This window comes from Vipera ursinii (assembly GCF_947247035.1).
Source record: "Vipera ursinii genome assembly, chromosome: 6".
Lineage (NCBI taxonomy): Eukaryota > Metazoa > Chordata > Lepidosauria > Squamata > Viperidae > Vipera > Vipera ursinii.
Window position 1 is genome coordinate 13166556 of NC_139515.1, and position 25635 is coordinate 13192190.

Sequence of the window (25635 nt, forward strand, 5' to 3'; positions counted from 1 at the left end):
GTTGCTGGAGATGATTGAGAAAAGAGATACCTAGGCCTTTAGCTGATCATTATGAAACAGAGGAAATCAAGGGTCTGCGGTTGGGGCTTTCTTTGTGTTCCTGTCAGGAGGGGCAGAATCTGAGGCAATGGAAAAGTAGTATCCATGTCTTACTGAATGATCTTGAAGAAGATTGATTACATAAATTGTTGCAATTACTCTCATGAGTATCCACCAGCAAGGTTTAAAGAAGTCAAGATGGGGTACAACTGAAACCGTCGTCTTTCCTTTTTTTGACAGCCAGATTTTTTAATGCAATTTTTTTCCCCAGACAGTCTATGATTTTCCTTTCATTTCTTATATCTTCCTCCCTCCCCTTAGTTATTATTGGCAAAATATTTAAGCTACCTTCACTTACAAGGCCAGTGGCGTCTAATATATTTAAAATACAATAAAGTATAAAGGGGGAATGGATTCTCTCTTTTGATTCCAAGCAATTGCTATGAACAAGTCAAAAAAAAAGCTTTCTTTTTTTTTTCCTTTGGTGGTTTGCAAAATTTTGTTTGCGTATGCCTAAATGGCACACTGTTATTTTTGTACATCTGTAGGTAGCAGAAGATCCAAGTCAGCCCCTTAGACATCAGTTTTTGCTGCAAAGACCATTTTTAATTATTTCAGAAACTACCAGTCCAGTCTCCCTCCTGAATCTGCAGCTATCCTAGATAGAGTTTAGAACTTGTCCCCTCCCTTTCGACTCCTTGCCACCTCCAATGTGGATGTAAATAAAGACAGAATTCCTAAGATTTCCTCATTTTCCTGAGTCTTCTCTAAGACAGGGGTCCGTGGATGAGTACCGAGCTACGGCATACCAGCAACCAGTCCACACAAACAAGCAAAGCCCCATCCGTGGGATGCAGGCAGCACACAAAACCATGCCCCCTACAGTCTGTGGAAAAACCTCTCTCCGTGGAACCGGTCTCTGGTGCCCAAACGATTGGGGAACCTCTGCTCTAGGATATGATCTTTGCCTTGGAAGTAGAGAGTTAGCTAACTTCCCAGAAACATCACAACTGGGTGGGGATGCAATTAGCCCAAAGAAGCACAGGCTGATTTGACTAGATGCAAACCATTTTGTGAGTTGCTCAGCCACAGCCTGGTCATGTAGCACATGCTGGATTAGCTCATGCTAATGTGAGTAGCTCAAAGGCTTTTTCAAGGTCAAGGAAAGCCAGGTGTGATAATGGCTTCCCCTTTCCTCAGAGTTTCTCCATGAGCATGCAAGCCATGAAAATGGTGTCAGTGATGCTAAAAACTTTGACAAAGCCGCATTGATTGGTACAGATTTTCACGATGTTGCATAAGCAATGGTCGAGGATCCGCTTTCATTGTATGTGATGGGAAGCAAATGGGTTGATACACCTTTATTCTTGAAGAGAGGAACTGTGATGCTCGTGGCCCAGTCAGGAGATACATATCCAGAGTCCACAATGGCATTGAAGAAATCTGCTATCCAGTTGGCTGCTTTGCCACTAAGTTCCTCCAGCTTCAAAATGTCTGCAGGTAGGCCGTCAGAGCTAGCGCTTTCAAATTCTTCATGTCTTGGACAGCGTTGGTAAACTCTTCCAGCAAGATATGTAGGACTGTACCAGTATTGGGCAAGCCATCAGGAATTGATGAGTGTGGAAATTCAATGTTAGAGATTTGTTGAAGTGCTGCTGCCAATATTCCTGTATTTTTTTGTTTGTCCTTCTGTTGCCGCCCATCTTTGTCTTGCACACATAGTGCTCAATATCTTGTTCTTCTTTGGTGCATGTTTTTGCTAATCAGTAGAGGTTTTTCTTACTTTCTTTCATGTCCAGTTTGTTTGTATAAGTCCTGATATGCTCAGCTTTGATCTGAGCAACAGGTTTCTTTGCCACTCTTCTTGCAGTGATGTAACTTTGTCAGTTTTCTTTGGTTTTATGTGCATACCAGTTCTTCCAGACCACTTTCTTTTCCTGTACGTTTCGTTGCACTTGCTCAGTCCAAAGTCATGCTCACCTATCGATTCAATGAAGGGCTGGTCTTGTAGTTCCTAAAGTCATTCTTGCAGCAGTGACGATAAATTTTCAAAGACCAGCCCATGTGGCACATCGATCGAGCTTGCAGAGACTAGAGGAAATGTAATATGGTTGATGACAGCTGCCTTGGATTGTATAGCTTCCACCACTTGATTTTCTCTGGACCTCTTGCCCTGCCTCTACCATTTCCACATAAGCTAATCTTCATATCAGCAACAAGTATCTTATATTATGGGGCTAGGGAATCAGATGGTATGACTTTTACTTCCTTGATGGTGGGAAAGTCACTAAGATGAAATCAATCTGGCTGTTGCGGTCACCATTAACATATGTGGCCAAGTGACTATCTTGCTTTTTGAAAAATGTGTTCGTGATATAGTGTCATTAGCTTCTGCAAAGCCCAGGACTCGCTGTCCATCATTATCTTGTGTGCTGTATCACTACCGTCATGGCAATTATAGCCTTTTTTGTGCATGCCCAACATATCCATTTAGGTCACCACAGAGAAGTAGTAATTCTACCTATGGACAAGCACATACATGGTCTTGTAATTCCATCCAAAACTGTTCTTCCTCTTTCTCATCACAGCCAGTCTGTGAGAAAACTGAGAAAACAAGTAATTGATGGACAGCAGTCAATGACAATTGACATGAGACGATTGGAGTGCTATAAGGCACTTCAGCAATGTTGCTTCATAAAATTAACGCCTACAATGATAGCTACCCTGTCAGGTCCCCAAATCCTTATTGTTTTCCCTGCATATGTGCTCTTGTTTGGGGCCTGCCATTTTGCTGGGAGGGGGTGGATTTGCTTTTGCTTGGGATAACTTTCGCTTTTTACTTATCCTCTCCCACCTCTATCCACTTGAGAAAAGAATGTGTCTCCCTTATCATGGAGACAGTTACAGAGAAATGAACCTGGAGAAGACCTTGGGATGCACGCCAACTGTGCCAGTTACCTAAACATATGCCACCCGTGGATTGGCTGGATTTCAAATGGACACTATGACTTTAGTGGGAGGAGGAAGATTGCTAGCTTAACTATACCGTTTAAGCGGGATTTTCCCCAGATCTTGCCTTGACTTCCCTATGGTCACTAACCCCTAATAAAAGTTCCTTTTGAGACAATGTCTGTTTCAAGAGTTCTGCTTTCTTGGATGGCTAGCTGAGGTGGGTCCTTACATACCCTTTTTTATTTGGACGTACTGTGATAGATGAGTTTTAGCTTCGCCATTCTTGAAATACTTTTGGCCTTTTCATCATGTCTCCTTTATGGACACAATGTCTACCTTGCGGTGCTTTAATATCACTGCAAGCTCATGGCTGCATCCAGTAAAGGTGCCAATGTTCAATGTGGCCATGCATAGTTGTGACGCTTAATGTTTGGGCTAGCTTCTTTAGCCAGTTTTGACCTTGAATGGGTAGTCTATTTGCTGTAGCGGTCAGGCAAGGGTGGCACATGTTGCCTCCAGGGGACACCCGGAGGCATTGTTTGATGGATTTGGCTATCAATCCATTGGTGGTGACAAAACAACCCCAAAAACCTGACCGATCTGCTTGTCGCCTGGGCCTGATGCAGTGGTGGGATTCAAATATGTGAACAACCAGTTCTCAGTGTGGAAGCCGCTTCCAGAAGTCGATTCTGGGCAACAACAAATTAGCTACCGATTCTGCCAAAGTGGTGCGAACCAACTGAATCCCACCACGGGCCTGACGTCAGTTTGGTCTGTGTTCAGCTCAAAAAAAAAAAGTAGGCATCCTTTTATCTCCTCATCACTAGGATTAGTGAACAGAACTCTTCAAATCCAGAAAGATTTCAAGTGCTAGAAACCGAATGCCAGACATCTTAACTCTGTTGCTTGCAGGTTTTGAAATTGGCATCTTCTTCAGTCGGGAGAGGCCTTGCAATGTGAATTAAAATAATAATTTAAAAAGTGTGGCTTTTATTTAATTCAGGAAGTCTAATGAATTTCCCTTGTTGCATAAAGGAATCAGCCTGAGAGGTATTTCAGGTTTTGCTTTTTAAACAATTTCTCTTAAATACTGTCCTGCTGTTTGAAATGAGGAAAAAAGCAAGCATTTAAGCATGGTTCATTTTATGCCTGTGTAAATACTCAAAACTGCTTTGCTTATTTTGTGACAAAGTCTACAGTATCCTACACAGAAGGAGGAATCTGCAGAATATTTCAAATCTGAACCATTTTAATCTCAAATCATTCAGCTCTTGAGTTTTAAAAAAATCCCCATTTCAAAGTGAAATGGTCTTTTGAAATGTTATATATGCTACTTTGGTCATTTTGTGAAGCCTTGGAAACAATTTCAAGTTTGGAAGTCCCATTTTTAAGCTCCAATTTACCTCCAAAATGATTGAAAAATCCATTTTATACTTGAGTTGGAGAATTTTGAATTAAAAAAACAAATAAATCTGAAACATTTTGTGTATCCTTTTACAGATTTTTCCATCAAAAGGGAGCAAGTGAGCAGAGTTCAACTGGAAAAGTTAAGGCAGAGTGCTTCATTTCTTCATGTCACTGTGCTATATCCTCCCAATAAATTAACGCGGTTTCACATAGTTCTAATTCAAATTCTACTCTAAAAGAGAATCCCACGTTCTTTTCCCATTAAACAAAGAAGCTGGAAACTACATTATATTTTACTGCCTATTAATTCTCAGGTCTCAAATCATTCCTTTTATCAACCAATGGGCAGGGAGCTTTGCCATGTATTGACCATTTATACTTAGGCATTTAGAAATAGAATAAGAGGTTTGAAAGGAACCTCGGAGGTCTTCTAGTCCAACCCTTTGCCCATGGTAGCAGATCCCATACCATTCCAGGCAAATGGTTGTCCAGTCTCTTCTTTAAAACCTCCAGTGATGGGGCATCCACAAATTCTGGAGGAAATTATTTCTGTATGTTATGTGTCTTATGTATGAATTTGTGCTTGTAAACATTTGTTACATTTGTTGTAGTTTTTACAGTAATTCTTATTATAATATAATAACAAGGTGGGTTATTTACATCTTCAAGTGTAGATGTACACTGCCACTTAAGTCTCTAAATTACAGCAGAGAAAATTTAAAATTGGGAATGTATTGATCTAATTCGGTCAATTTCTATCATTATAAGAGCCTTGGTGGAGCAGTGGGCTAATGCCTCCTTAAGTAACACCAGCTGCCTGCAATTAGTGCAGGTTGGCATCCCACCAGGCTCAAGGTTGACTCAGCCTTCCATCCTTCCGAGGTAGGTAAAATGAGGACCCAGATTGTTGGGGGCAATTAAGCTGACTTTCTAATAATGCCGCTTGGGGTGTGTGTGAAAGCCCTAATAAGCAGGCATATACATAGAATGAAGGCTACTGCTAAGCTTGTAAGCTGCCCTGAGTCTTCGGAGAAGGGCGGGATATAAATGGAATAAAATAAAAATAAATTATGCTATCCAGTTTTTCATCAATATAAGTTCTGTGCACTTAGGTTCTAATACAGTGGTGGGATTCAGCCAGTTCTCACCAGTTTGGCAGAACCAGTAGCTAATTTTTTTTGTTGCCCAGGTCCAGAATGGATTTCCGGAAGCGGCACCCACACAGAGAACCGGTTGTTCACATATTTGAATCCCACCACTGTTCTAATACCATGTTCTTTTCCTTCAACAAAGAAAATATCTCTTCAAATGATCATTGTAGTTCCATATGCAGTACTTCTATCTATGACACTTAGGTAGTATGAAGTCCTAATTTATGTTGGTTTTAATTGGTGTCAAAGTCAAAGACTGTGATGTTTATCTGGGGAGAACGTTCACAGGGCAGTGAATATTTAATTTTTACACTTTCTGGTTTAGGGCATGGGCATGTCTTCTTTTTCCACATCTATTATTAGTAAGTAAGCAGACTCTTCTGAAAATCATCTTCAGGATTTTTTAAGTGAGCTCCAAAATGGGGCAAGACTATATTTTTAAACTGTAGTCATTCTGTATGATTGAATGCTGATCTTTCACTTCTTTTATGGTGCCCATTCATTCACCAGAGGAACAAAAGAAGATTACACACCAACAACAACAACATGGTCTTTATGATGGGATGGTCTTACACAGTGGTAGGATTCAAATTTGTGAACAACCGGTTCTCGGTGTGGATGCCACTTCCGGAAGTCCATTCTGGGCCTGGGCAACAAAAAATTAGCTACTGGTTCTGCCAAAGTGGTGCAAACCAGCTGAAACTCACCACTGGTCTTACATTGGTGTAAATATATATAGGACAATATGTGCTTTGTCCAAATAGGTGGTAAAGGGGGATGAGCTGTGCTGTTCTGTATTGGGAAGCAATTTGAGGGAAGAAAAAAACCTTGCTTACCATTCTTGGAAATACGGCATATTCATATTTCAAAAGAGTCTGAAATTACTGAATGGTTCCAAATGAGAGAATTTTTCAGCTCCATTTCCATCACTATTTGGATGTAATAAAATATATGTAATGTAGTGAAATCTATTATTTATTTATTTCATTTTGCTACTATCCTTGAACCGAAGTAATTTATAAGAGGAAAATGAAATATTACAGTCATTTCAGACTAATGAAAAGTTTCAAAAAGAGGTGTAAAATACGTAAAAACCAACAGAATTGCCTCTGTGTGCCCATTACCTTAAATATCTTGAAGAACTGGAGGGAATTGAATATATTTACCAAAACTAGAGGAGCAATCCATAATAATAATGTCTCACATTCAGTCTAACATCAGACCAGAGGAAACTATAATTTTTTTAGTTATAAGATTCATTTAATTGAGCTTTAGTAAGACTCCAAAAAATCCAGGGAGAGAATGAGTATTTAGAGTCCCACTAAACAGGTTTCTTCTCACAGCAGCCTAAATTGACATTTTGGGGTTGGGTTGTGGGGGCAGTTTTCCCCCCAATTGTATTTTTCCATTCACTTTCATGCTTACTTTCATACTCTTGTTCAAAGTATACTCTATGTAAACTTATAAGGAGTAGGGAGTTTATATTAAAGTGGTGGTATTATATCCAAATATATATTTTATTAGTGCACACAGCATTATCCAGAGGTAATTTTTCATTCATCAACTGTCTCCGATAAGAAATATTTTATGGAAATTATGGTATATCATAATCAGTATAAGCATTCAGCTTCAGGTCTTTAATATTCCACGATATTTAAAATTGTGAATAAAAAACATCCCCCCCTTCCCCTTCCTTTAAATAATGAATGAGTTTTCCTGTGTTTTTTTTCCACTTTAGAGTTATCACTGGAATTGGATTTTGCTTCAATTACGCTGCATATCCCAGGATAACCAGACAGCCTTCTCATTTCAGTGCAGGATGAAAAATTGGAAATCTTTTCAGGCCTCAAAGCAAAAAGCAGGACTGACAGAATAGGAAACAGTTGTTGTTTTCAATCTAATCACTAGTGAGCTGCAAAAGCCAAATAGTATTACAGAATATGTTTTGAAAAATGTCAGATAAATCCAGTGGAAAGTTAAAATTTCCTCTATCCTTGGAGGTCTTCTAGCCCAATCCTCTGCTCAGGCTGGAAACCCTATATCATTTCAGACAAATGGTTGTCCAATCTCTTCTTAAAAACTTCCTGTGTTATTTTTGTGTTAATGGGATTATAAAAGAATGCCCCATCCTTGCTGCTTTCTCATATACCAGGAGTTTGCAGGGTCTACCTCTTCCTAGTCTTTGTCTTCCCTGTGGTCCATGTAAAGAAGTTCCATGTACCTATAGTTGCAAACAGTTGCTCTAAAGCAGGGGTGTCAAACTCAATTTCATTGAGGGCCGCATCAGCATTGCGGTTGCCCTCAGGGGGCCGGGTGGGTATGGTCAGGGTGGGCGTGGCCTACTGGGTGGGCGTGGCTAGAGTGCGTATGGCCTACTGGGTGGGCGTGTCCAGCTCTACATTGTTCGCATCAAGGGTGCCTATATGGGGGCCTGGGCAGAAGTGGGACAGATCTGAGGGTCTCTGGCAGAAGGAGGGTCTCTGGACCAGGGACAAGGCAGTGGGGGCCGTTCCCTCACTGTTTCCAGGATGGCTCCGCGTTTCACTGAGCTATGGGTTTGCTTATGTGCGTGTATTATAATTTTTCGATACAATATAATCACAAAGAGCCGAGATGCAAGAATGGGCTGTTATGTCTATTTTACTTTTGCCTCAAGTTGGTTAATCATTCCTATGAATCTGTATGCAAGCTCACTGGTAACAGGGATCCATTAGCATAATATTCACCAATGGCATATCTTTTGCTGTGTAGCTAAATCCATCACTTGTATGCTACCTACAGATATTGTGTTTTGAAGAGATGGTCTTGTTTTGTGTTGGTCCTGCAGCAAGGTAACTTCATGACCCTGCATATTCTTGAAAAGAGGGGGAAAATAGTATATTGTTGAAAAGAGGGAAAAAGTGAGGAAAGTAGCAGGAAAGGATTCAGAATCAATTGATGTATCTGGTACTTATAATTCTTTCAACTTCTCTAGACGCCTGGACTTCCAGCTTAAGAACCATGATCTACATATTCTTGACTTCTGTGTAATTTTCATGCTAGGTGCTGAATCTGTTCTTAAACTGTGCTTAGCATGAACTACATTGGACACAACTGATATAGCTATCAGAGCAGGATATTTATTTAATAGGATAAGATTTAAGAATGGAGCTCAGAGTGAGTTGGCATTGGAGCCTAAGTAGCCTCCTCTGTCTTTCAGAAAATTTTGAATTAGGAAAGGAAGAAACAAGTCCAAATTCTTATGTTCCCTAATTGTCACGGCCCAAAAACCAAGAAAGACATGTGAAGTTACTTCTGAGCAATGTCTTTTGTTGTTCCTCACCTCTAGACAGAAATTTTGCCAAACTAAAGCAAGTATTTGCATCACCATCGATATACTCTGAAAATTGCTAGGGAGAATCCTTCTTAGCTCTCCTTCTCCTGATCAAACTATCTAAGCTTTGTTGCCTCTGGAATGCAAGACTTCCCTCCTGGGAATGCAAACTACATTCAGACGCACTAATTAATATTTTAGGATTAAAAGTAAGCAAAGTATCTGTAGCTCAGTTCTCTTTATTCTTAGCAGCTAAGAGCACATTTCAATCCAGAAAAATATTTTGCTTTTCTAATAAATCTCAATAATCTGAACAGATTATTTTTTTTGAACCAAAACTCAGCTTTTGGTATTTCGATGCTTGAGGGATGGTTTGTTATTCCTTCTTGAGAGAATTTTCCTCAATCCTGTAGATCTACCGTAATATGCATATCAAGAAATGTGAACTTTAGAACTCAAAGACTTTCAATAATATTTTATTAATTGATAATTTCAATAATCTAGAGTTTTGTCATTGATTAAAACAGGGCATAATTATTTTTTTCAAGGTTATAGGTGGTGCTTGTATCATGACCACAATTAACCTGGATGTTTGGTCATAACTCATTGTGATCATTAAGTGGGTCACCATGGGACCTAACTCAATTTTATGACTTTTTTTTTAACGACAGTTGTTCAGTAAATCATTAAGCAATCACATGGTCGTTAAGCAAATCCGGCATATCCAATGGGTGGGTTTTTTGTTGCAAATCACAGTCACATGACCACAGGGCATGCATCCAGTCATAAGTGCACTGGATGTAACTAGCTTGTTTGAAGTCCGTCATAACTTCGAGTGGCTTTTAAGCTTTTTTGAAGTCCATCATAACTTTGAAAGGTTAATTGACCAGTCATTAAACAAGGACTATCTATACGCTCTTGTATAATATTTCTGTTTAATACTTTAACAAGAACAAGTGCAAATTTGAAACAAAAATGTATTGATAGTATATATACAGTACTTATTTAGACATCTCAGTAAATTTTGTACAACTTCCTCAACACATTTCACTATATATGAGCTCTTCTTAATTTTCTCATGTGTTATTTAGCCCAGGGAGGGATGGAGAGATTGCTTAACTGGGTGCTATTTTAAGCAAACAGTTCTTGTTCTTTCTGTCTCATTGTCATGGTCACCCAGCTCCATAATACACTGCCTACTTACCGTTTTGCTTTCAGATGCAACAACAGCAACAACAAATGCCACTTGTATTTTCAAATTCTTGAATGCATTGACTCTGTGTGCATGTGTGAGAGAAAGAGCTGGGACTGAAGCAAAGGTAGGTATAGAGACTCAACTTTACAAGGTAGCTGTAAAGATGATTCTATGTCCTTATGATACTATAACAGCTAAAAGGATAAAAAAATGTAGCAAAATAAAATTTGGAAAAGCGAAGGTCAGTAGAAGAAGGATGGAAAAAATAGTTTGAAAAAGAGATGTCAAAAAATTGACTTCAGACTTAAAAAAAATTCTTCCACATATTAAGAATGGTTATGAAAGGAGAGAGAGAAGGTCGAGGAAGCGAAATAATCAGCTAAAGTGGGAGTGTGGGTGTAAAGTTACAAGAACTTGCCTCCCTTGCACAAGACAATTGTGCTTACTGCCAGTGTTTTGAGAAAAAGGCAACACGAAGGAAACTGAATTTGTTCTCTGCCTTTCCAATGCTTTTTTGCTCCTTTATTTTGGCTTCCAATTGGACCATCCTTTTTTTCTCAGTCATACAACTTTCTCATCCAAACACGGTTGCTGTCCACAGGGTTGTTCAATATGTTTTGCAATACCATCTTGCAGAAATGCAGACTATGTAAGCTGCTTTCTTATAATGGTGCTGTGTGAGAGAGCTGTTGTGATTCAGCGTCAGCCTGTGGTTTCGGCAGCTGAATCGGACAATTCTGAGGAGGAGGAGGAGGAGGGGTTTGGAGAGCCTTTGGTTGCAGATGCATCGCAGAGCTCTCAGCCAGGCCCCTCCCGTCTTGTTCCTCCTCAGACCCAGCTGTGTGAGCCTGAAAGATTAGAGGAAGACAATCCACAGCTGGCTTTGTTCAAGGACGCTCAAAGCAGGAGGCAGACAAGCAGAAGTGAACAAAGAAAAGCAATGAGGCACAAGGAGGCAAAGAGAAGCCACGCCCTGAGACTGTTGTTTAAAAGGGGAATGTGTGGGAGGTGCTGGTTGCTGAAGGCAACCGTTTGCAGAGCTTCTGATATAGTCTCGGTCTGTATTTGTTTTACTCTGTTTTGAACTGTTTGATTTAGTTTTTGTAAATAAATTTTGTTGGCTTAATTCCAGCCTATTGAATATAACAAAGGGGTTGTCCCTGACATTCCAACAGGGCTGGTCATAGGCTGGAACAGAACAAGAGCAAAAGAGACAGGGAGATACAATTATATGTCTCTTTATTTCCATTGGCATTACTGTGGAAGAGAAGTCTTTGACTATGAAAAGCCACCTCCTCCAAAGTTCATCAGTGGTAGAAACCAGGAAAACCTGGGGTCCCTGTCCTTTGGGCAATAGACCTTTTGCTGATCATTCTGTTTTTTGTTTATTTTTCTGGTAATCATAAAAAATAAACTAACAATGGCAAATTTGCCAAGAAAACGACTGGATGTGATCCCCAATACTTCGGGTCAAAGTAAGGAAGTCTTTTTTTACCTTACCATTTGCAATCATGGGTTGATGCTCGGCATTTATAGTTAAGTGTTTATATATATATATATGGATCCTTGGTTTTTCGGGTTTTTCCCCGCGTAGAACTAGAGGTGTAGGTGCAACGTTTCGACAGAATCCCATCCGTCATCATCAGGCTTTAGCTTCCTTCTTCTGGGAGAAGCATGTGGCTGTTTGTTCCTCTTCTGCCACATGCTTCTCCCAGAAGAAGGAAGCTAAAGCCTGATGATGACGGATGGGATTCCGTCGAAACGTTGCGCCTACACCTCTAGTTCTACGCGGGGAAAAACCCGAAAAACCAAGGATCCACATACAGGCACCCGCGAAAACCTCAGAAAACATATATATATATATATATATATATATATATATATATATATATATATATATATATATATATATATATATATATATATATATATATATATATATATATATATATATATATCTTTTTTTCTTATAAATCTATCTGTATTTTTTTTTAAAAAAAAAAGAGGTCTTGCAAGAAGATTGATTTCTTGGTAGCACTGAAGACCTTATAAAAATCGATTACTTGGTGGATAGTGTTAAAAGGGGATATGGTCCCAGAGGAAGATGGTGACATCTGAATCTGTATGTGACAGATTATTGCTTGTATTTGAGAGCTTGCTTCTTCAGGTAACTGCAAAGATAATGAATAAAAAGAAGAAATGTGTTGCTACCTGTCTCACCCCTTCTGTGCTCAACAGCATTTATATTCAGCTCAGTCATTTTACGGGAATCGGGTTTTCAAAACTCCAAACTTATTTCTCCAAAATGTACACGGCTTATTTACAAGATCGAATCTGGGCCGGTGACCAGGGCCAATTTAGGTTGAGTCTTCCGAGCTTTTGGACTTGTGCTGGAGTCCATCTTCAGCTTATTTAGTCTTGTTTGGCAACTGTATTTAAAAGAAAAAGAAAAGAAACAGTGCTCTTTGTAACCTAAGATTATACCCTTTGGGAAGTTTGGATTGATTAACTTCTTGCTTGTTAGATTTATATCTAGCTTGTCTTCCTTGACATTCATGCCAGCTTATTTGGATTCCTCAGGGGGAAAAAACCTCAGTCAAGTTAATTGCTTTGAAAGAGAGGGAATGTCCCAAAGTCATCCTGTGAATTCCACTGGATCACTTCCATGAAATTTCCATGGCTTCCTGACAGGACTGAGAGGGAGCTTATACCTGACTCTCCACAAGTTCATAGACTTAATACCATGCTGTAGCAAGACAGTATATTAATATCTAGTCAACAGAAGGGTACTTTCTACTTGATTCACTTCAGACTCCTTCTCAAGTCACTCTGCCAGTTCTGTCTTTGTGGTGAGAAAGTGATGCTCTGTTTCCCATCATGGTGACTCAGAGGCAGGCCACTGTTTGTCTCACTTCCTGCCTTAGAATCTAGAACACAGAATAACAGAGTTGGAAGGGACCTTGGAGGTCTTCTAATCCAACCCCTGCTCGAGCAAGAAACCCTGTACCATTTTAGACAAATGGCTGTCTGATCTCTTTTTGAAAGCCTCCAGTGTTGGAGCACTCACAACTTCTGAAAGCAAGCCATTCCATTGATTGATTGCTCTCACTGTTAGGAAATTTCTCCTTAGTTCTAGATTGTGTCTCTCTTTGGTTAGTTTCCATCCATTATTTCTTATCCTGCCCTCTGATGCCTTGGAAAATAGGTTGACTGCCTCAAATATTGGAACACTGCTATCATGATTCCCCTAGTCCTTCTCTTACTCGACTAGGCATACCCAATTCCTGCAACTGTTCTTCGTATGTTTTAGCCTCCAGCCCTCTAATCATCTTTGTTGCTCCTCTCTGCACTCCAGAGTCTCAACTTCTTTTTTATATCATGGTGACCCAAACTGGATGCAATATTCCAAGTGTGGATTTACCAAGGCTTTGTAAAGCGGTACTAGAACTTCATGTGATCTTGATTCTATCCCTCTATTAATGCAGCCTAGGATTGCATTGGCTTTTTGGGCTAATGCCACACACTGTTGGCTCATACTTAAGTGATTGTACACTAGGACTCCAAGGTCCCTGTCACAGTTACTGGCATTAAGCCAAGCTTCACATAGTGTGTACCTGTACATTTGGTTTTTCTTGTCTAAGTGTAAAACCTTATTTTTATCTACATTGAATTTCATTTTGTTAGATAGGGCTGTTGTGATTCAGTGTTGGCATGTGCTCCCAGCAGCTGAGTCTGAGGAATCTGAGGAGGAGGAGGAAGAGGAGGGGTTTGGAGAGCCTTCGGTGTCAGAGGGAGGATCTAATGCACTGCAGGACTCTCAGCCTGGCCCCTCCAGTCATGTTCCTCATGAGGCTCAGCTGTGTGAGGAGGAGGTGTCAGACTCAGAGGAGTCACAGCTGAATCTGTTCAGAGACGCTAGAAGCAGAAGGCAATCCAGCAGAGTAGAGCAGAGAAAATCAATGAGGCAACTCAGTGAAAGGAGGAGAAGGCATTGAGAAGCCACACCTTGGGACAGATAATAAAAAGGGAATGTGTGGGTGGGGCTGGTTGCTGAAGGCAACCATTCAGAGATATTCAAAGAGAATCCTGGTCTGTTCTTGCTAATCTGTTTGACTCTTGTTTGACTCTTGTTGGATGTTTTGAATCATGTATTTTTGGTTGAAGAAAATATTCTGCTGCTTTTTTGTTTGAAAGACTTTATTATTTGGAACTGTAAATAAATTTGGGTTGGGTTTTTTCCAGCCTATTGATTGTTAAAAGGAAAAAGGGGTTGTCCCTGACACACAAACAGGGCCATTCGTAGGCTGGAACAGAACAAGGGCCCAGTGTTCAAGCATGTCAAGATCTTTTGGGGTCTTGAGATTCTATTCTAGGTTGTTGGCTATTCATGCCAGCTTAGCGTTGTCTGCAAATTTCTATTCTCTCATCTAGATCATATATGAAGATATTGAAGAATACCAGAATCCTGGGATACTCCACTGCTTACTTCTCTCTATGTAGATATAATTCCATTGAGGACTACACATTGAGTTTCATTTGTCAGCCAATTACAAACCCATCTGGTGGTGATGCATCTATTCCACATTTTTCTAGGTTACCAAGAAGTAGGTTGTGGTCATTCAAATCATTGCTCGGTTGCAATTCTTGTTGGGCATCACTAACTGGAGCTGATAGACATTTTAACCCGACACCTGATCTAGTATCTGCAATGCTGCTAACATCAGATATTTTTGCACTGACAACAGATGGAGATGCAACCATTTTCTTCTTTTTGCTTTTAGAGTTAGATGATGCTGGGGAGGGGAGGGGAATGTGCATGAGAGTCTAGCTAGACATAATAATACTGAACCTAGTGTGAGAACCAAGGTTATTAAAATAAGAGACGATAAAGAATTGGTGGGCTGGAGAGCTGGAGGGGAAGCCTTCCTTTCAAAGTAATTGGGGAATGTGATTTATGACTGTTAACTGGAGGAGGGAATTGTGCTTTGATACTATGTGCTCAGGGGAAGGGAACTCAGTTTTTTGCTTCAATTGTGTTAGTGCCGATGCTATGCTACTCAAATAAAGATTCTTTAAGGTAAACAGTGCCTCGAAGCTCTTTGAAGAGTTTCATCTGTCGGAACCATGACACTTGAACTTTTTGCAACAGAGGTATTTCACAAGATTTTGTTATCATAGTGAATTTTAGGAAGAAAAGTCACCTCATGAAGAGAAGTGCTGTATAAAACCTGGTTTTTCTTCCTGAATCTTATTTATAAAACTAAAAGGTTTACAGTGATCAAGCCTAAAAACCCCTGTGTAAAGTAAAATGAGGAATATGACTCTTGTACCATCTCTAATTATCTCTAATTTTACATATATTTGTTAGCAGTTTTAAAAGTCTGATACTTATGGTTTATTCTGTTTCTTGTAGTCTTTTCCTATGGTTTCCTCAGTGTTGATATTGCCTATAAGATTGGATTGCATCTCAAAGAATCACAGAGACGTGAAGTTGGGATGGCCCTAAAAGCAGTGGTGGGATTCAAATATGTGAACAACCGGTTGTCTGTGTGGATGCTGCTTCCACAAGTCCATTCTGGGCCTGGGCAACGAAAAATTAGCTACCAGTTCTGCTGAAGTGGTGCAAACCAGCTGAATCCCATCACTGCCTTAAGGCCATCAGGTCCAGCCTCCTGCTCAACGCAGGAATTAATATTAAAGCCTATTCAATTGTTCTCCAGTCTTATCTGGAATACTGGGAACCCACCAACTCTCTGGGACACTGGTTCCATAGGTAAATTTTAGGCTTTTAATATACAAGCTAGAAGAGTACCTCCCTTTTGTATGCTGTTTAAACTAAAGTTGATATCGCATGAAAAAGGTTCAGTTGAATGTTGCTTTAAAAGCACAAGGCAATTCAAGAAAATTCTTAATTCCTTGAAGGAGACTAATAACTAAACATTTTTATTTTATTTCATTTTATTCATTAAATTTATATGTCACCCATTTCGCCAATGAGGTGATTTTTGTACTGGCTGAAGTATGAAATAAGACCAGACCCAAACGATCACCCTCATTCCTTGACATTACTTAAATGCAGCAGCAACCAAACCTGCTAGATGGACTCAAAGATGTGACCCTGTTCAGTGTAATTATAAATTAAACGAGATAACTTTACATATATGTTATACTTTACATAGTACTTGTTCATGGTACGATGTCGTGCATTCTGAACAGAATAAATGTTTCAGTAATCTGTATCGACAGAAACTATCACTGTTTATTTTAATTTGTAAAAGTATTTTTCTGGGATTCAAGATAATAATATCTATATCTCCGACCTGGAAGGTTTTTTGTTTGTTTTTGTTTTAAGGAAGATAAAGAATCAAAAGCTTCCTTCCTATGTTTGCAGCCATCTGACAATGAACCCCAACAATTATTGTGATTTATAGGGAGAAATTTATTCTCACCTGCAAGGGCCTGACTAAGCCCTAACAGCAGCAGCCCCCAATCTTTTGGGCATCAGGGACCAGTTCCGTGGGAGAGAGCTTTTCCGTGGACTGGAAGGGGTGTAAACTCACGTGCTGCAAATGGGGCTTTGCTTGTTTGCGTGGCCTGATTTCTGGCATGCTTTGGCCCAGTGCCAGTCCACAGACTAGGGATTGGGGACCCCTGACTTACAGCATCGCTCAGGCTACAAATATGACTAAAAGAATTGGTGTATGTTCTGTGCCATTTGGACAGTGCTTTCAAATCTAATTTTCACCCTACTTAAGATTTGGTTTGGATTTTTTAAAACTATTTCATTTTTAGATCGTGCTGTTTTGTTTGTTTGGTTGGTTGGTTCTTTGCTCTGTATCCACCTGTGGTCTATTTACATGTAAAAAAAAATTGTATGGGAAGTTTTGGCTTAGCACAATTTTTTTCCCCTTTATGCTCTTCCTCTTAAGTTTACTCATGTTTTTTTCTCTCTTTCCCAAAATCTCTGGGGGGTTTTAGCATGTTATTTTACAGATACTAAGTAGAACACAGAGTGGTAAATAAGGAAGGCCACTCTTAATGCAGCTCTAAGGGACTGGAGGAACTAAGTGATCATGTACATCAGTGGTCCCCAACCTTTTTGGCACCAGAGACTAGTTTCAAGGAAGACACTTTTTCCAAGGGAAGGGATGGTTTTACTGCTCACCTCGATCAGTGTGGCCTGGTTCCTAACAGGCCACAGACCAGTACTAGTCCATGACCCAGGGATTGGGGACCCCCGATGAAGATGATAATTCCCCTTATGTCTAATGTCTCAGTTGCAGAAGAGTCACCCTGCACACCATCATTTTGTTTGCTGCTCATGCCCATGTCCTAAACCTCTGTAGAAAAATTTGTTTAGCAAATGGAGTTGAGATTCAATTAACAACCATTCTCTTCCTCTCCCTGTCTCTTTTTTATGCAATACAGCCATTAAGTATTCTTTGAAATGTAGTTTAGAGAAAAGGAAGTTCTTTGAGAAGTATAATTATCAGAAAGAAGTCCTGTCCTTTCCTTTCCTTTCCTTGCTCTTTCACTTTAAATCACAGCTTCAATCATTTCAGTTATGAAACCAAAATGTCTCTAAAAAGAATTATGGAAATACATTACTAAGTTAACAGTGAAAGTTGTAAATGTATTGTGCTTTCACAACAGCAGAGAGAAGAAGACACATACTATATTCTTTGATGAAAATAGATAGTTCCGAAAATCTACTAAGAAATGAAAATTGTTTTACAATTCATTAGCATCCACACATTTAAGAAATTGCATCAGTTACAATACAGAAGTTGCTGTAAATTTCTACTTGCCTGTGCTCAGCCATTCAACTTATCTTAAAACATGTAGACTTTATATCATCCTGACTGAGCCTTTGGAAGCAACAGAATATAACTTGAGTCATATTAGATTAGAATCTGTGGTTTTGTTGTTATTCTGCTCTTTCCTGTAACATTTGCAATGCATATATCCATCACTGAACATAAACTTGTATATTAATTCAGCATAAGGCACGAACAGCCCAATAGTATTTTTTCAAAGCTCAAGTGTTCATAAATGCAGTGATTCACCAAGTACATTTTGTATCTCCTTCTCTTTTAAACATTTAACTCATACCTTCAATCCTTGCTTGATGCTGGTAGGTTTCCCAACAAGTGGCAAGCCAACATGACCTGGACATTAGGAATCATAGAAGATATGAAGTGAACTGGTGAATCTGATCAGCTGTTGTTACAATTTGGTGATGTGTATGTGAATGAGTCATAGGAGTGTGTTTTCTGACTATTCCATTTACAAGACATGTATATCTATAAACATGGGTTTTTAATGAAAACAATAACCAATTACACATACTGTAGTTCCAAGAGTCCTAAAGAAGTGGGGCAGCGTAGAGATTCAGTAAAATAAACACACATCCCACTGAATGATATACTTGATATATTGCATACCAGGCTGTATAAAGAAAAATGAGCTTCATTCTTTTCAAGAGTAAGAGTCATGTGGTATTTTCATGTGTCCATTTTAAATATGTTATTTATATTTGTGGAAAGAAAAATAAAAGAGGCAATTGACTTGCTAAGGGTTGATTCCCTTGAAACTCATCATCTTTCAATAAAATGCAACCATACTTGTCTTCCACAGAGACATTATTTTCACAAACCTTGTCAGTCGTGCAACTGAGATAAAAAGAAATACAGTGAGAACTAAGGCAAAGAATTATTTATGTTGCTCTCAATGTTTTTCCAACTAACAGAGTTGACTTGTCTTGTTCAGGATGCAAATTAGGATTCTTCAAATTAGGATTCTAGGATTCATCAGTTCTTAGAATTTAAACCAACAAATAACTTGGTCCCTTTCCAATCTTACCCTCATTCTTGAGTTTCTGCTTAATACAGCACTAAAGAGTGTTAATGCTATTCCATTTTTACTCCTGTTAGTTCATGTAAACAGTCAGTAGTAGATATACTACTCGTATACTTGGTCAAAGTAGGAAATATACATTACTGCTTACTCTTTAACCAAATTAATCTCCCTTCTCTTGTTAATTAAAATTGTATATTTTGTTAGAACAAGATCCTGCTATCCAAGCAAATTGTTAATAGAACAAGGTATATGTTATAAAGATCCTTAATGAGGGAACTTTGTTGCTCTCCTGGAATCAGGAGAAATCCTTATGGTTATCTTCTTATGAAGTTAAGCTCTTCTTATACAGGTAGTCCTTGGCGTACAACAGTTCATTTAGTGACGATTCAAAGTTACAACGGCACTGAAAAAGTGCCTTATGGCCATTTTTCACACTTAGAACCATTGCAGCATCCCCATGGTCATGTGATCCAAATTCAGACACTTGGCAACTGACTCACAGTTATGATGGTTGCAGTGTCCCAGGGTCATGTGATCACATTTGTGAATTTCTTACAGCCAAATTCAATGGGAAAGCCAGATTCACTTAAAAACCACGACACTAACTTAATAACTGCAGTGATTCATTTAACTACTGCGGCAACTGTTGTTGTAAAATGGGGCAACTTCACTTAACAAATATTTCACAGCAACAGAAATGTGGGCTCAATTGTGGTCGTAAGTTGAGGACTGCCTGTATTAAACCATCATATCAAACCGTATTCAATGTGTGAAAGGCATCTTCTCTTCAAGTAGATAACATTCTGACATTTAGTCATGACTGGAAACTTCTTGTGGATTTTTTTGGGTAAAAATTAAAAAATGAACTTGTGATTTATGTCTTTGATGATGAGACAGGATGGATTATCAAAAGAAGAGTATTATGATGTAACTTGAAAGAGAGAGGTTAAAATATAATTGTACTTATGTGAAGCCACATCTTTGTAACTTACTTCTTTCTTTTCTCTTTCTTTTTTCTATTCTTGCACTTTTTGCTTTCTCTATGCTTTCTTTCTTTGCCTTTTCTCTTGTTTTTATCTTTCTTTAAATGTTTTCAATAAAAATCATGTTAAAAAGGTGACTAACATTCTATTTTAATAATTGAAAATAGTCCTATGAGAGAAGGGCGGTATATAAGTCTAATAAAATAAATAAATAAATAAATAAATAAAAAGGTTGCCTCAAGTATTTTTGTCCATCAGACATTCAAATATTTATTTATTTTGTTTTTAAAAAATATAGCTACATTTTTTCATGTTTTATTTATTGATTTTAGATTTCTGTATAACTGTATTGTTCCTTCCATTTTATTACTGAGATCTCAGTTTCACTCCAATAAACTAAGATTCAGATGCTTTGGATGGGGCATCCTGTAATAACAAAAATTCAAAATTTGACTAAATTCAAAGAAAATGTAGAATTTACTAAATAAGAAAGAAAAATTGAATTTAGTTTTTCTAAATTTTGAAAGCAAATATTGCCTCTTTTTACATTTTCCATGTGAAATTGGTAAGAGAAAATGGAAAACACTTTTGGCAGAAACAAACTAATAGACTGCTAAGTTAGTTTCAATATTTGCAGCTAGTTATGCAGTTAAACTCACAGTGCTAGCTATAAAAGTGTAATCACTTTGTAATTAATTGAGCCAATTAGATTCTAGGTTTTGGTATGCTTAGTTGATTTCTGACACTGTACAATTAATTAATGAATTCTTCTCTCTTAAAAGTCTACATGTTAAGTGCTGAATGTGAAAAGAAGAATATATAGAGCTTGATGGGAATTTACTGAAATTTTAGCCAGACTCCAGTTCCTATTATTTAAAGATTATGCCATCCCCCAAGTGTGATTCATACGATGAAATCATCTCAGATAATCTATTTGATTGCCTTCAATATAGCAGCACCGATACTAGCGCAGAAGCAACATAGCTGCTGAATCATTAAAAAAACAAATAGCAATTCATCTCTATACCAGAATCCCGTTAATGACGTATGAAAAATGCAAAACTTCATAATAATTACACCTTTGCCTTGATGGACATCCTTCCTCGGTAAATTTTAAAACCAATAACCAATCATTGCAACCCTAAGGAGTTGCAATTTACACCAGTGATGGGATTCAAATACGGTATGTGAACAACCGGTTCTCTGTGTGGATGGCACTTCTGGAAGTCCACTCTGGGCCTGGGCAACTAGTTCCCGGTTCTGCCAGACTGGTACAAACTGGCTGAATCCCACCACTGGTTTACACTTTGACATAGGGAAAACTCCAGTAGTGGAGATAAGAATGTATTCTTGTGAGAACATTAAAAAGATGGTGGGAAAAAAAGTATCCACTGAATATTTCAGAACAGCAGGAAAGATAGAAAGGACAGAGGGAGGACAAATCAGGAAAACTTTAGAAGAGTCAAAATGCCTATTCCAACAAAACATGAAGGTACACAGCCCAAGAGATCTTTAAGGAAAGGTGTCATAGGAGTCATTCTGCTGCTTGCTTCGTACTGCATCTTGCCAGTTTGACATCAGCAATGGCGGGAGGAGGAGAGATTGAAATGTGGGTGGTTAGGGGTAGGTGAGTTTGAAACAGAGCCGGCCTTGACTATGAGGAGCACCGATCAAGCACAAGGTCAGCAAAAGGAATGTAGATGGGAAAGACACAAACCAAGATCCATTTCCAAAACAACCAGAGAACTTTTAGTTGGACATTGACTGATAATAGAGGGGTGCCAAAGGGAAAAGGGAAAGTTAATTGCATTGTTTTCATGCCAAGGGAACAGATTCTGCCTGGTCTAATCTGCAACCGCTTTGTTCTCAGTAAAGTATACTCTTGGAAAAAGAAATGAACCAGGAGTCTTTCTTTGCTAATTAAACTAAATGGGATGGGTGACAGAAAGGCAAGGAATTTGGGCAGGACCAAAGCCAATGCAAAGGTCCTGATAAGCAAGAAAAGGTGGCTAGTTTGGACAGAATAGTTGACAGACATGAAAGAATTGAGATTAAATCATGGAAAAGGTGAGAGGAAAAAGTTTCCAAGTAGCTAGGGAAGATTTTCTGGAATACATTCTACACTAAAGGGAGAGAAACATCTTGAAGAGGAAGATATTGATAGAAGTTTCCAATATATATTAACTGAACAATTTTCACTGTATAAGACACATGAACACACTTGAAAAGGCTGAAGCAATCTTCACACAAAGTGGAATGTGACTGCACAACTGCAGTTTACCTACTCTTCACTTGCTTTCTTCAATACGTATATTTTCCATCTTACCTGGACCACTGGGGAAAAGTTGATGTTGAACCGCTCTTTTCTGCACAAATATTCTGCTCTGTTCAAATGTTTTTTTCTTCCACTGTGGGCAGGTATGGGAATCTTCACTCAAATGAAATCTTCCTGTTTCTCAAAATTTAGGATGACATACAATATTCCTAGGGAATTTCTCTTAGAAATACAAGACTGATCTCATGTTCTGTTTCTTCACCTGCTGTTTCTGACAGATATAGATGAATGTCTGGTGAACAATGGTGGCTGTGACCACTTCTGCAGAAACACAGTGGGAAGCTTTGAATGCAGCTGCCAAAAGGGCTACAAATTACTAACGGATGAACGAACCTGCCAAGGTAATTGCTTAAATTAAACCTTAATTCCTTTCTTTCTTCTTACATAGTGATGGCAGTGAGTGCCTATCAAAGTTTTCCTGTTTTTTAATATGTGTGTGTGTGTGTGTGTGTGTCTGTGTGTGTCTGTCTGTGTGTGTGTGTGTGTCTGTGTGTCTGTGTGTGTGTGTCTGTCTGTCTGTGTCTGTGTCTGTGTGTTTGTGTGTGTGTGTGTGTGTGTATGGAGACCTTGAAGGCTAGACACTAGAGCCAGAGGAAGAGGAAAAATGGAAGGACTATTTTTTAGAAATGACAAAAGGATAAATTTTACTTATTGTTATGAAAAAAACCCTCTGTTAAAGTTCTGAAGGATTTTCACTTTAAAATTCATATGTTCAGCAAATTACTTCTGGGATTTTCATAAGGGGTTAAAGAAGATTTCTAAAATGGTCTTGTTGACCAGGCTTAAAAGAAGAAAATAGTTATAGTTGGTTGCCATTACTGGATTATGCTGACAAAGATTGATTGAAATAGCATTTGAAGTTGTTTTCTTTACCTAAGAGATGAGCTATGGACAGAAGAGAGATTACAATTGTGGTTGTCATGAAGGTCGTTAAACAGGTCATCACGTGACTGTGCTCAACTTTTTTTATGATGGGTGTTAAGTGAACACCACAGTCATTAAGCAAACCCATTGTGCGTTATGGGACATTTTTGTTTTGTTTTCGTTTTCGTTTCTGGCAAAAACATTGTGTATCTGTCAAGAGTGAAAATTTGGCAACTACATGCCTCTTTGTTTTCGTCTTTCCATTAGAGTTGGGGGGGAGGGGAGAGAGATGAGGCTTTCATCTGGGTAAGTTGGAGAAACAAAACCTTTCCTGTTCTTCGAAAGTTTGCTGAGACAAAGCTGTCTGGAAACTTTTCAAGGACATTCCAGTAGGTGTGAAGAAGATAACAGATGGGTCTCATAACAAAGAGTAATTGTTTACATGAGCTATGTGGAAATCTGAGGGGTTGGGCTGGGAATGTCATTGTTATATGCTATGGTCAGATTTTAGAGTTAGTTTTCCTTCGCCTTTACCATGCCATGTATTCAATAAACCAGTAAGCTTTTCAGAAATGGAAGTAACCCTGGTCTTTTTATTTGGATATTCGAGCTGGAGGTTGACAGTATCATGGTCATGTGGCCGTGGGATACTGCAAATATCTGTAAGTGTGGGCCAGTTGCCGAGGACTCAAAATGCAGTCATATGATTGCAAGGGTAGTTGTTGGAACTTCAAATCCAGGTCGTAAATAGCTTTTTTTGGTGTCCATTGTAACTTTGAATGATTGCTAAGCAACCAATCATAAGTTGAGGGCATACAGGAAATAGGTTTTTAATTAATTAGTTACTTCTTTTTTAATTACTTTTTACTTTTTTACTTTTTTCATACACACCCTTTCTTAATTTGTTCTTGGTTGTTGTTGTTTGTTTCTATTTTTTTGGAGCTGGTATTGACTTCTTGATAAAATTGTTTGAAATAAAAAAAAGTAGATATGCCAAAACAACTCCCATGTAATACTCCATTATCCATTCTATGGAGGGTGTATCAAAGGAAAGCAGGCTGAGAGCAAGATTGAGACAGAGAGAGCTGAATATCAGCAGTAAGCGACATAATTTATAAACGATAAACTTATATGTGCTCCTTTCAAGAATAAAATATACCTGTGCCAGATGCCAAACTAGTGATGTTCAGAAAAACAAACAAAGCAATACACACACACACACACACACACACACACACACACACAATATAGTCCATGCAAACAAAACTAGGAAAAAATTATAGTTGGGTAACCACACCAGAGGTTTTTTTCCTTGTTTTTCACCCTCAGAACTTCTGCCATCCACCCACCTACACATTCCCAGCAATCTTCTCCTGTATATTTTTATAGTTTGTTCCCAGTGAACATCTGAGCTTCAGGAGACAGCCCTGACTGCAGCTATTTGCCAGTATTATTTTCCATATTTTCCATTTTTCCACATTTCCATTATTTTCCACTAGGGCTCACACATCTGCTATCTACTGTTCTCAAAATTAAAACAGGGCTGAACATATCCTGTTAGTATCACGAATTACCAAAAATCCACACCTAGGGGATTGAGGGATTAGTCAAGAAATGAAAATATCATAGACCAGGAAGTGACACTGGCAACTAAAAGCCTTCTCCTTTCATCAAGTGAATAATATTTATGTGTACAGACCTAAAGATAGTAGTTTTTAATTGTCTTTTAATCTTTTAAGTGTAGACGTAAAGCACGAGGACATTATGGATGCTAAATAGGGGTGATAAAAGAGAAAATGACAAAAATCAATAGACCTGAGATGCTGGAACTGAAACTCGGGTCCTATTTTAAAATACAGAGACGTCTGTGGGAAGTGACTAATAATTTTATTTGTCTGATTTGTTTGGAATATCTATTCATGTAAAAAAAATATTTCTTTCCTTCTCCAAAAGGGCTTTCATGCCTAAAATAGGGAAGTGTCACGAAGATTTTATCATGTTAATAGCAGGGCTTTTTGTGTCATAGAACGCTCAGAATGGAGTTCCGGCACCTTTTTTGGATGGAACCTTGTAGGGTAGGCAAGGCGAGTTGTATGACATGTGTGAGTTCCGGCACCTTTTTCTTTTACAAAAAAAGCACTGGTTAATAGTATCTAAGAACAGACAGTTGCTCAAGCGGTCAGGTCATCATTCTAAATTCCAGAGGGGGGCAATGCACAGAAAAAGAGCCCATAATAATCTCACTCCCTTTCTTTGTAAATCATGGAAGTGCCCTCTTCTGGCCCTTAGAATTTGCCTGGGAAAAGGGCAAGAAAGCTGTAGAAATCTCTGCATATTTGTCATTACTACAATATGCTGTGGTGATGAATAACAAATGTCATTCTCGCTGTGGGATATATGTGCTTAGGGTTGACTGATAAAAACTGTACTGTTAGTATCTTACTAGCAGAAACAGGTGATTTATGGATTTAGTCTTGTCATGATTTTCAGCAGGATAATTGGTGAATAAGGGAGGAAGGGAGGAAGCAATCAGCAAA

General features: G+C 38.7%; 1 protein-coding gene across 1 annotated transcript in view; it reads left to right on the plus strand.

The window, feature by feature from the left end:
- SCUBE1 (signal peptide, CUB domain and EGF like domain containing 1) overlaps positions 1-25635 on the plus strand; it is a 226743-nt gene that overhangs the window by 169708 nt on the left and 31400 nt on the right. Inside the window, exon 8 of the mRNA XM_083366376.1 lies at positions 22453-22575. Coding sequence (XP_083222502.1) covers positions 22453-22575 — 123 coding nt within the window. The remainder of the gene's footprint in view (positions 1-22452; positions 22576-25635) is intronic.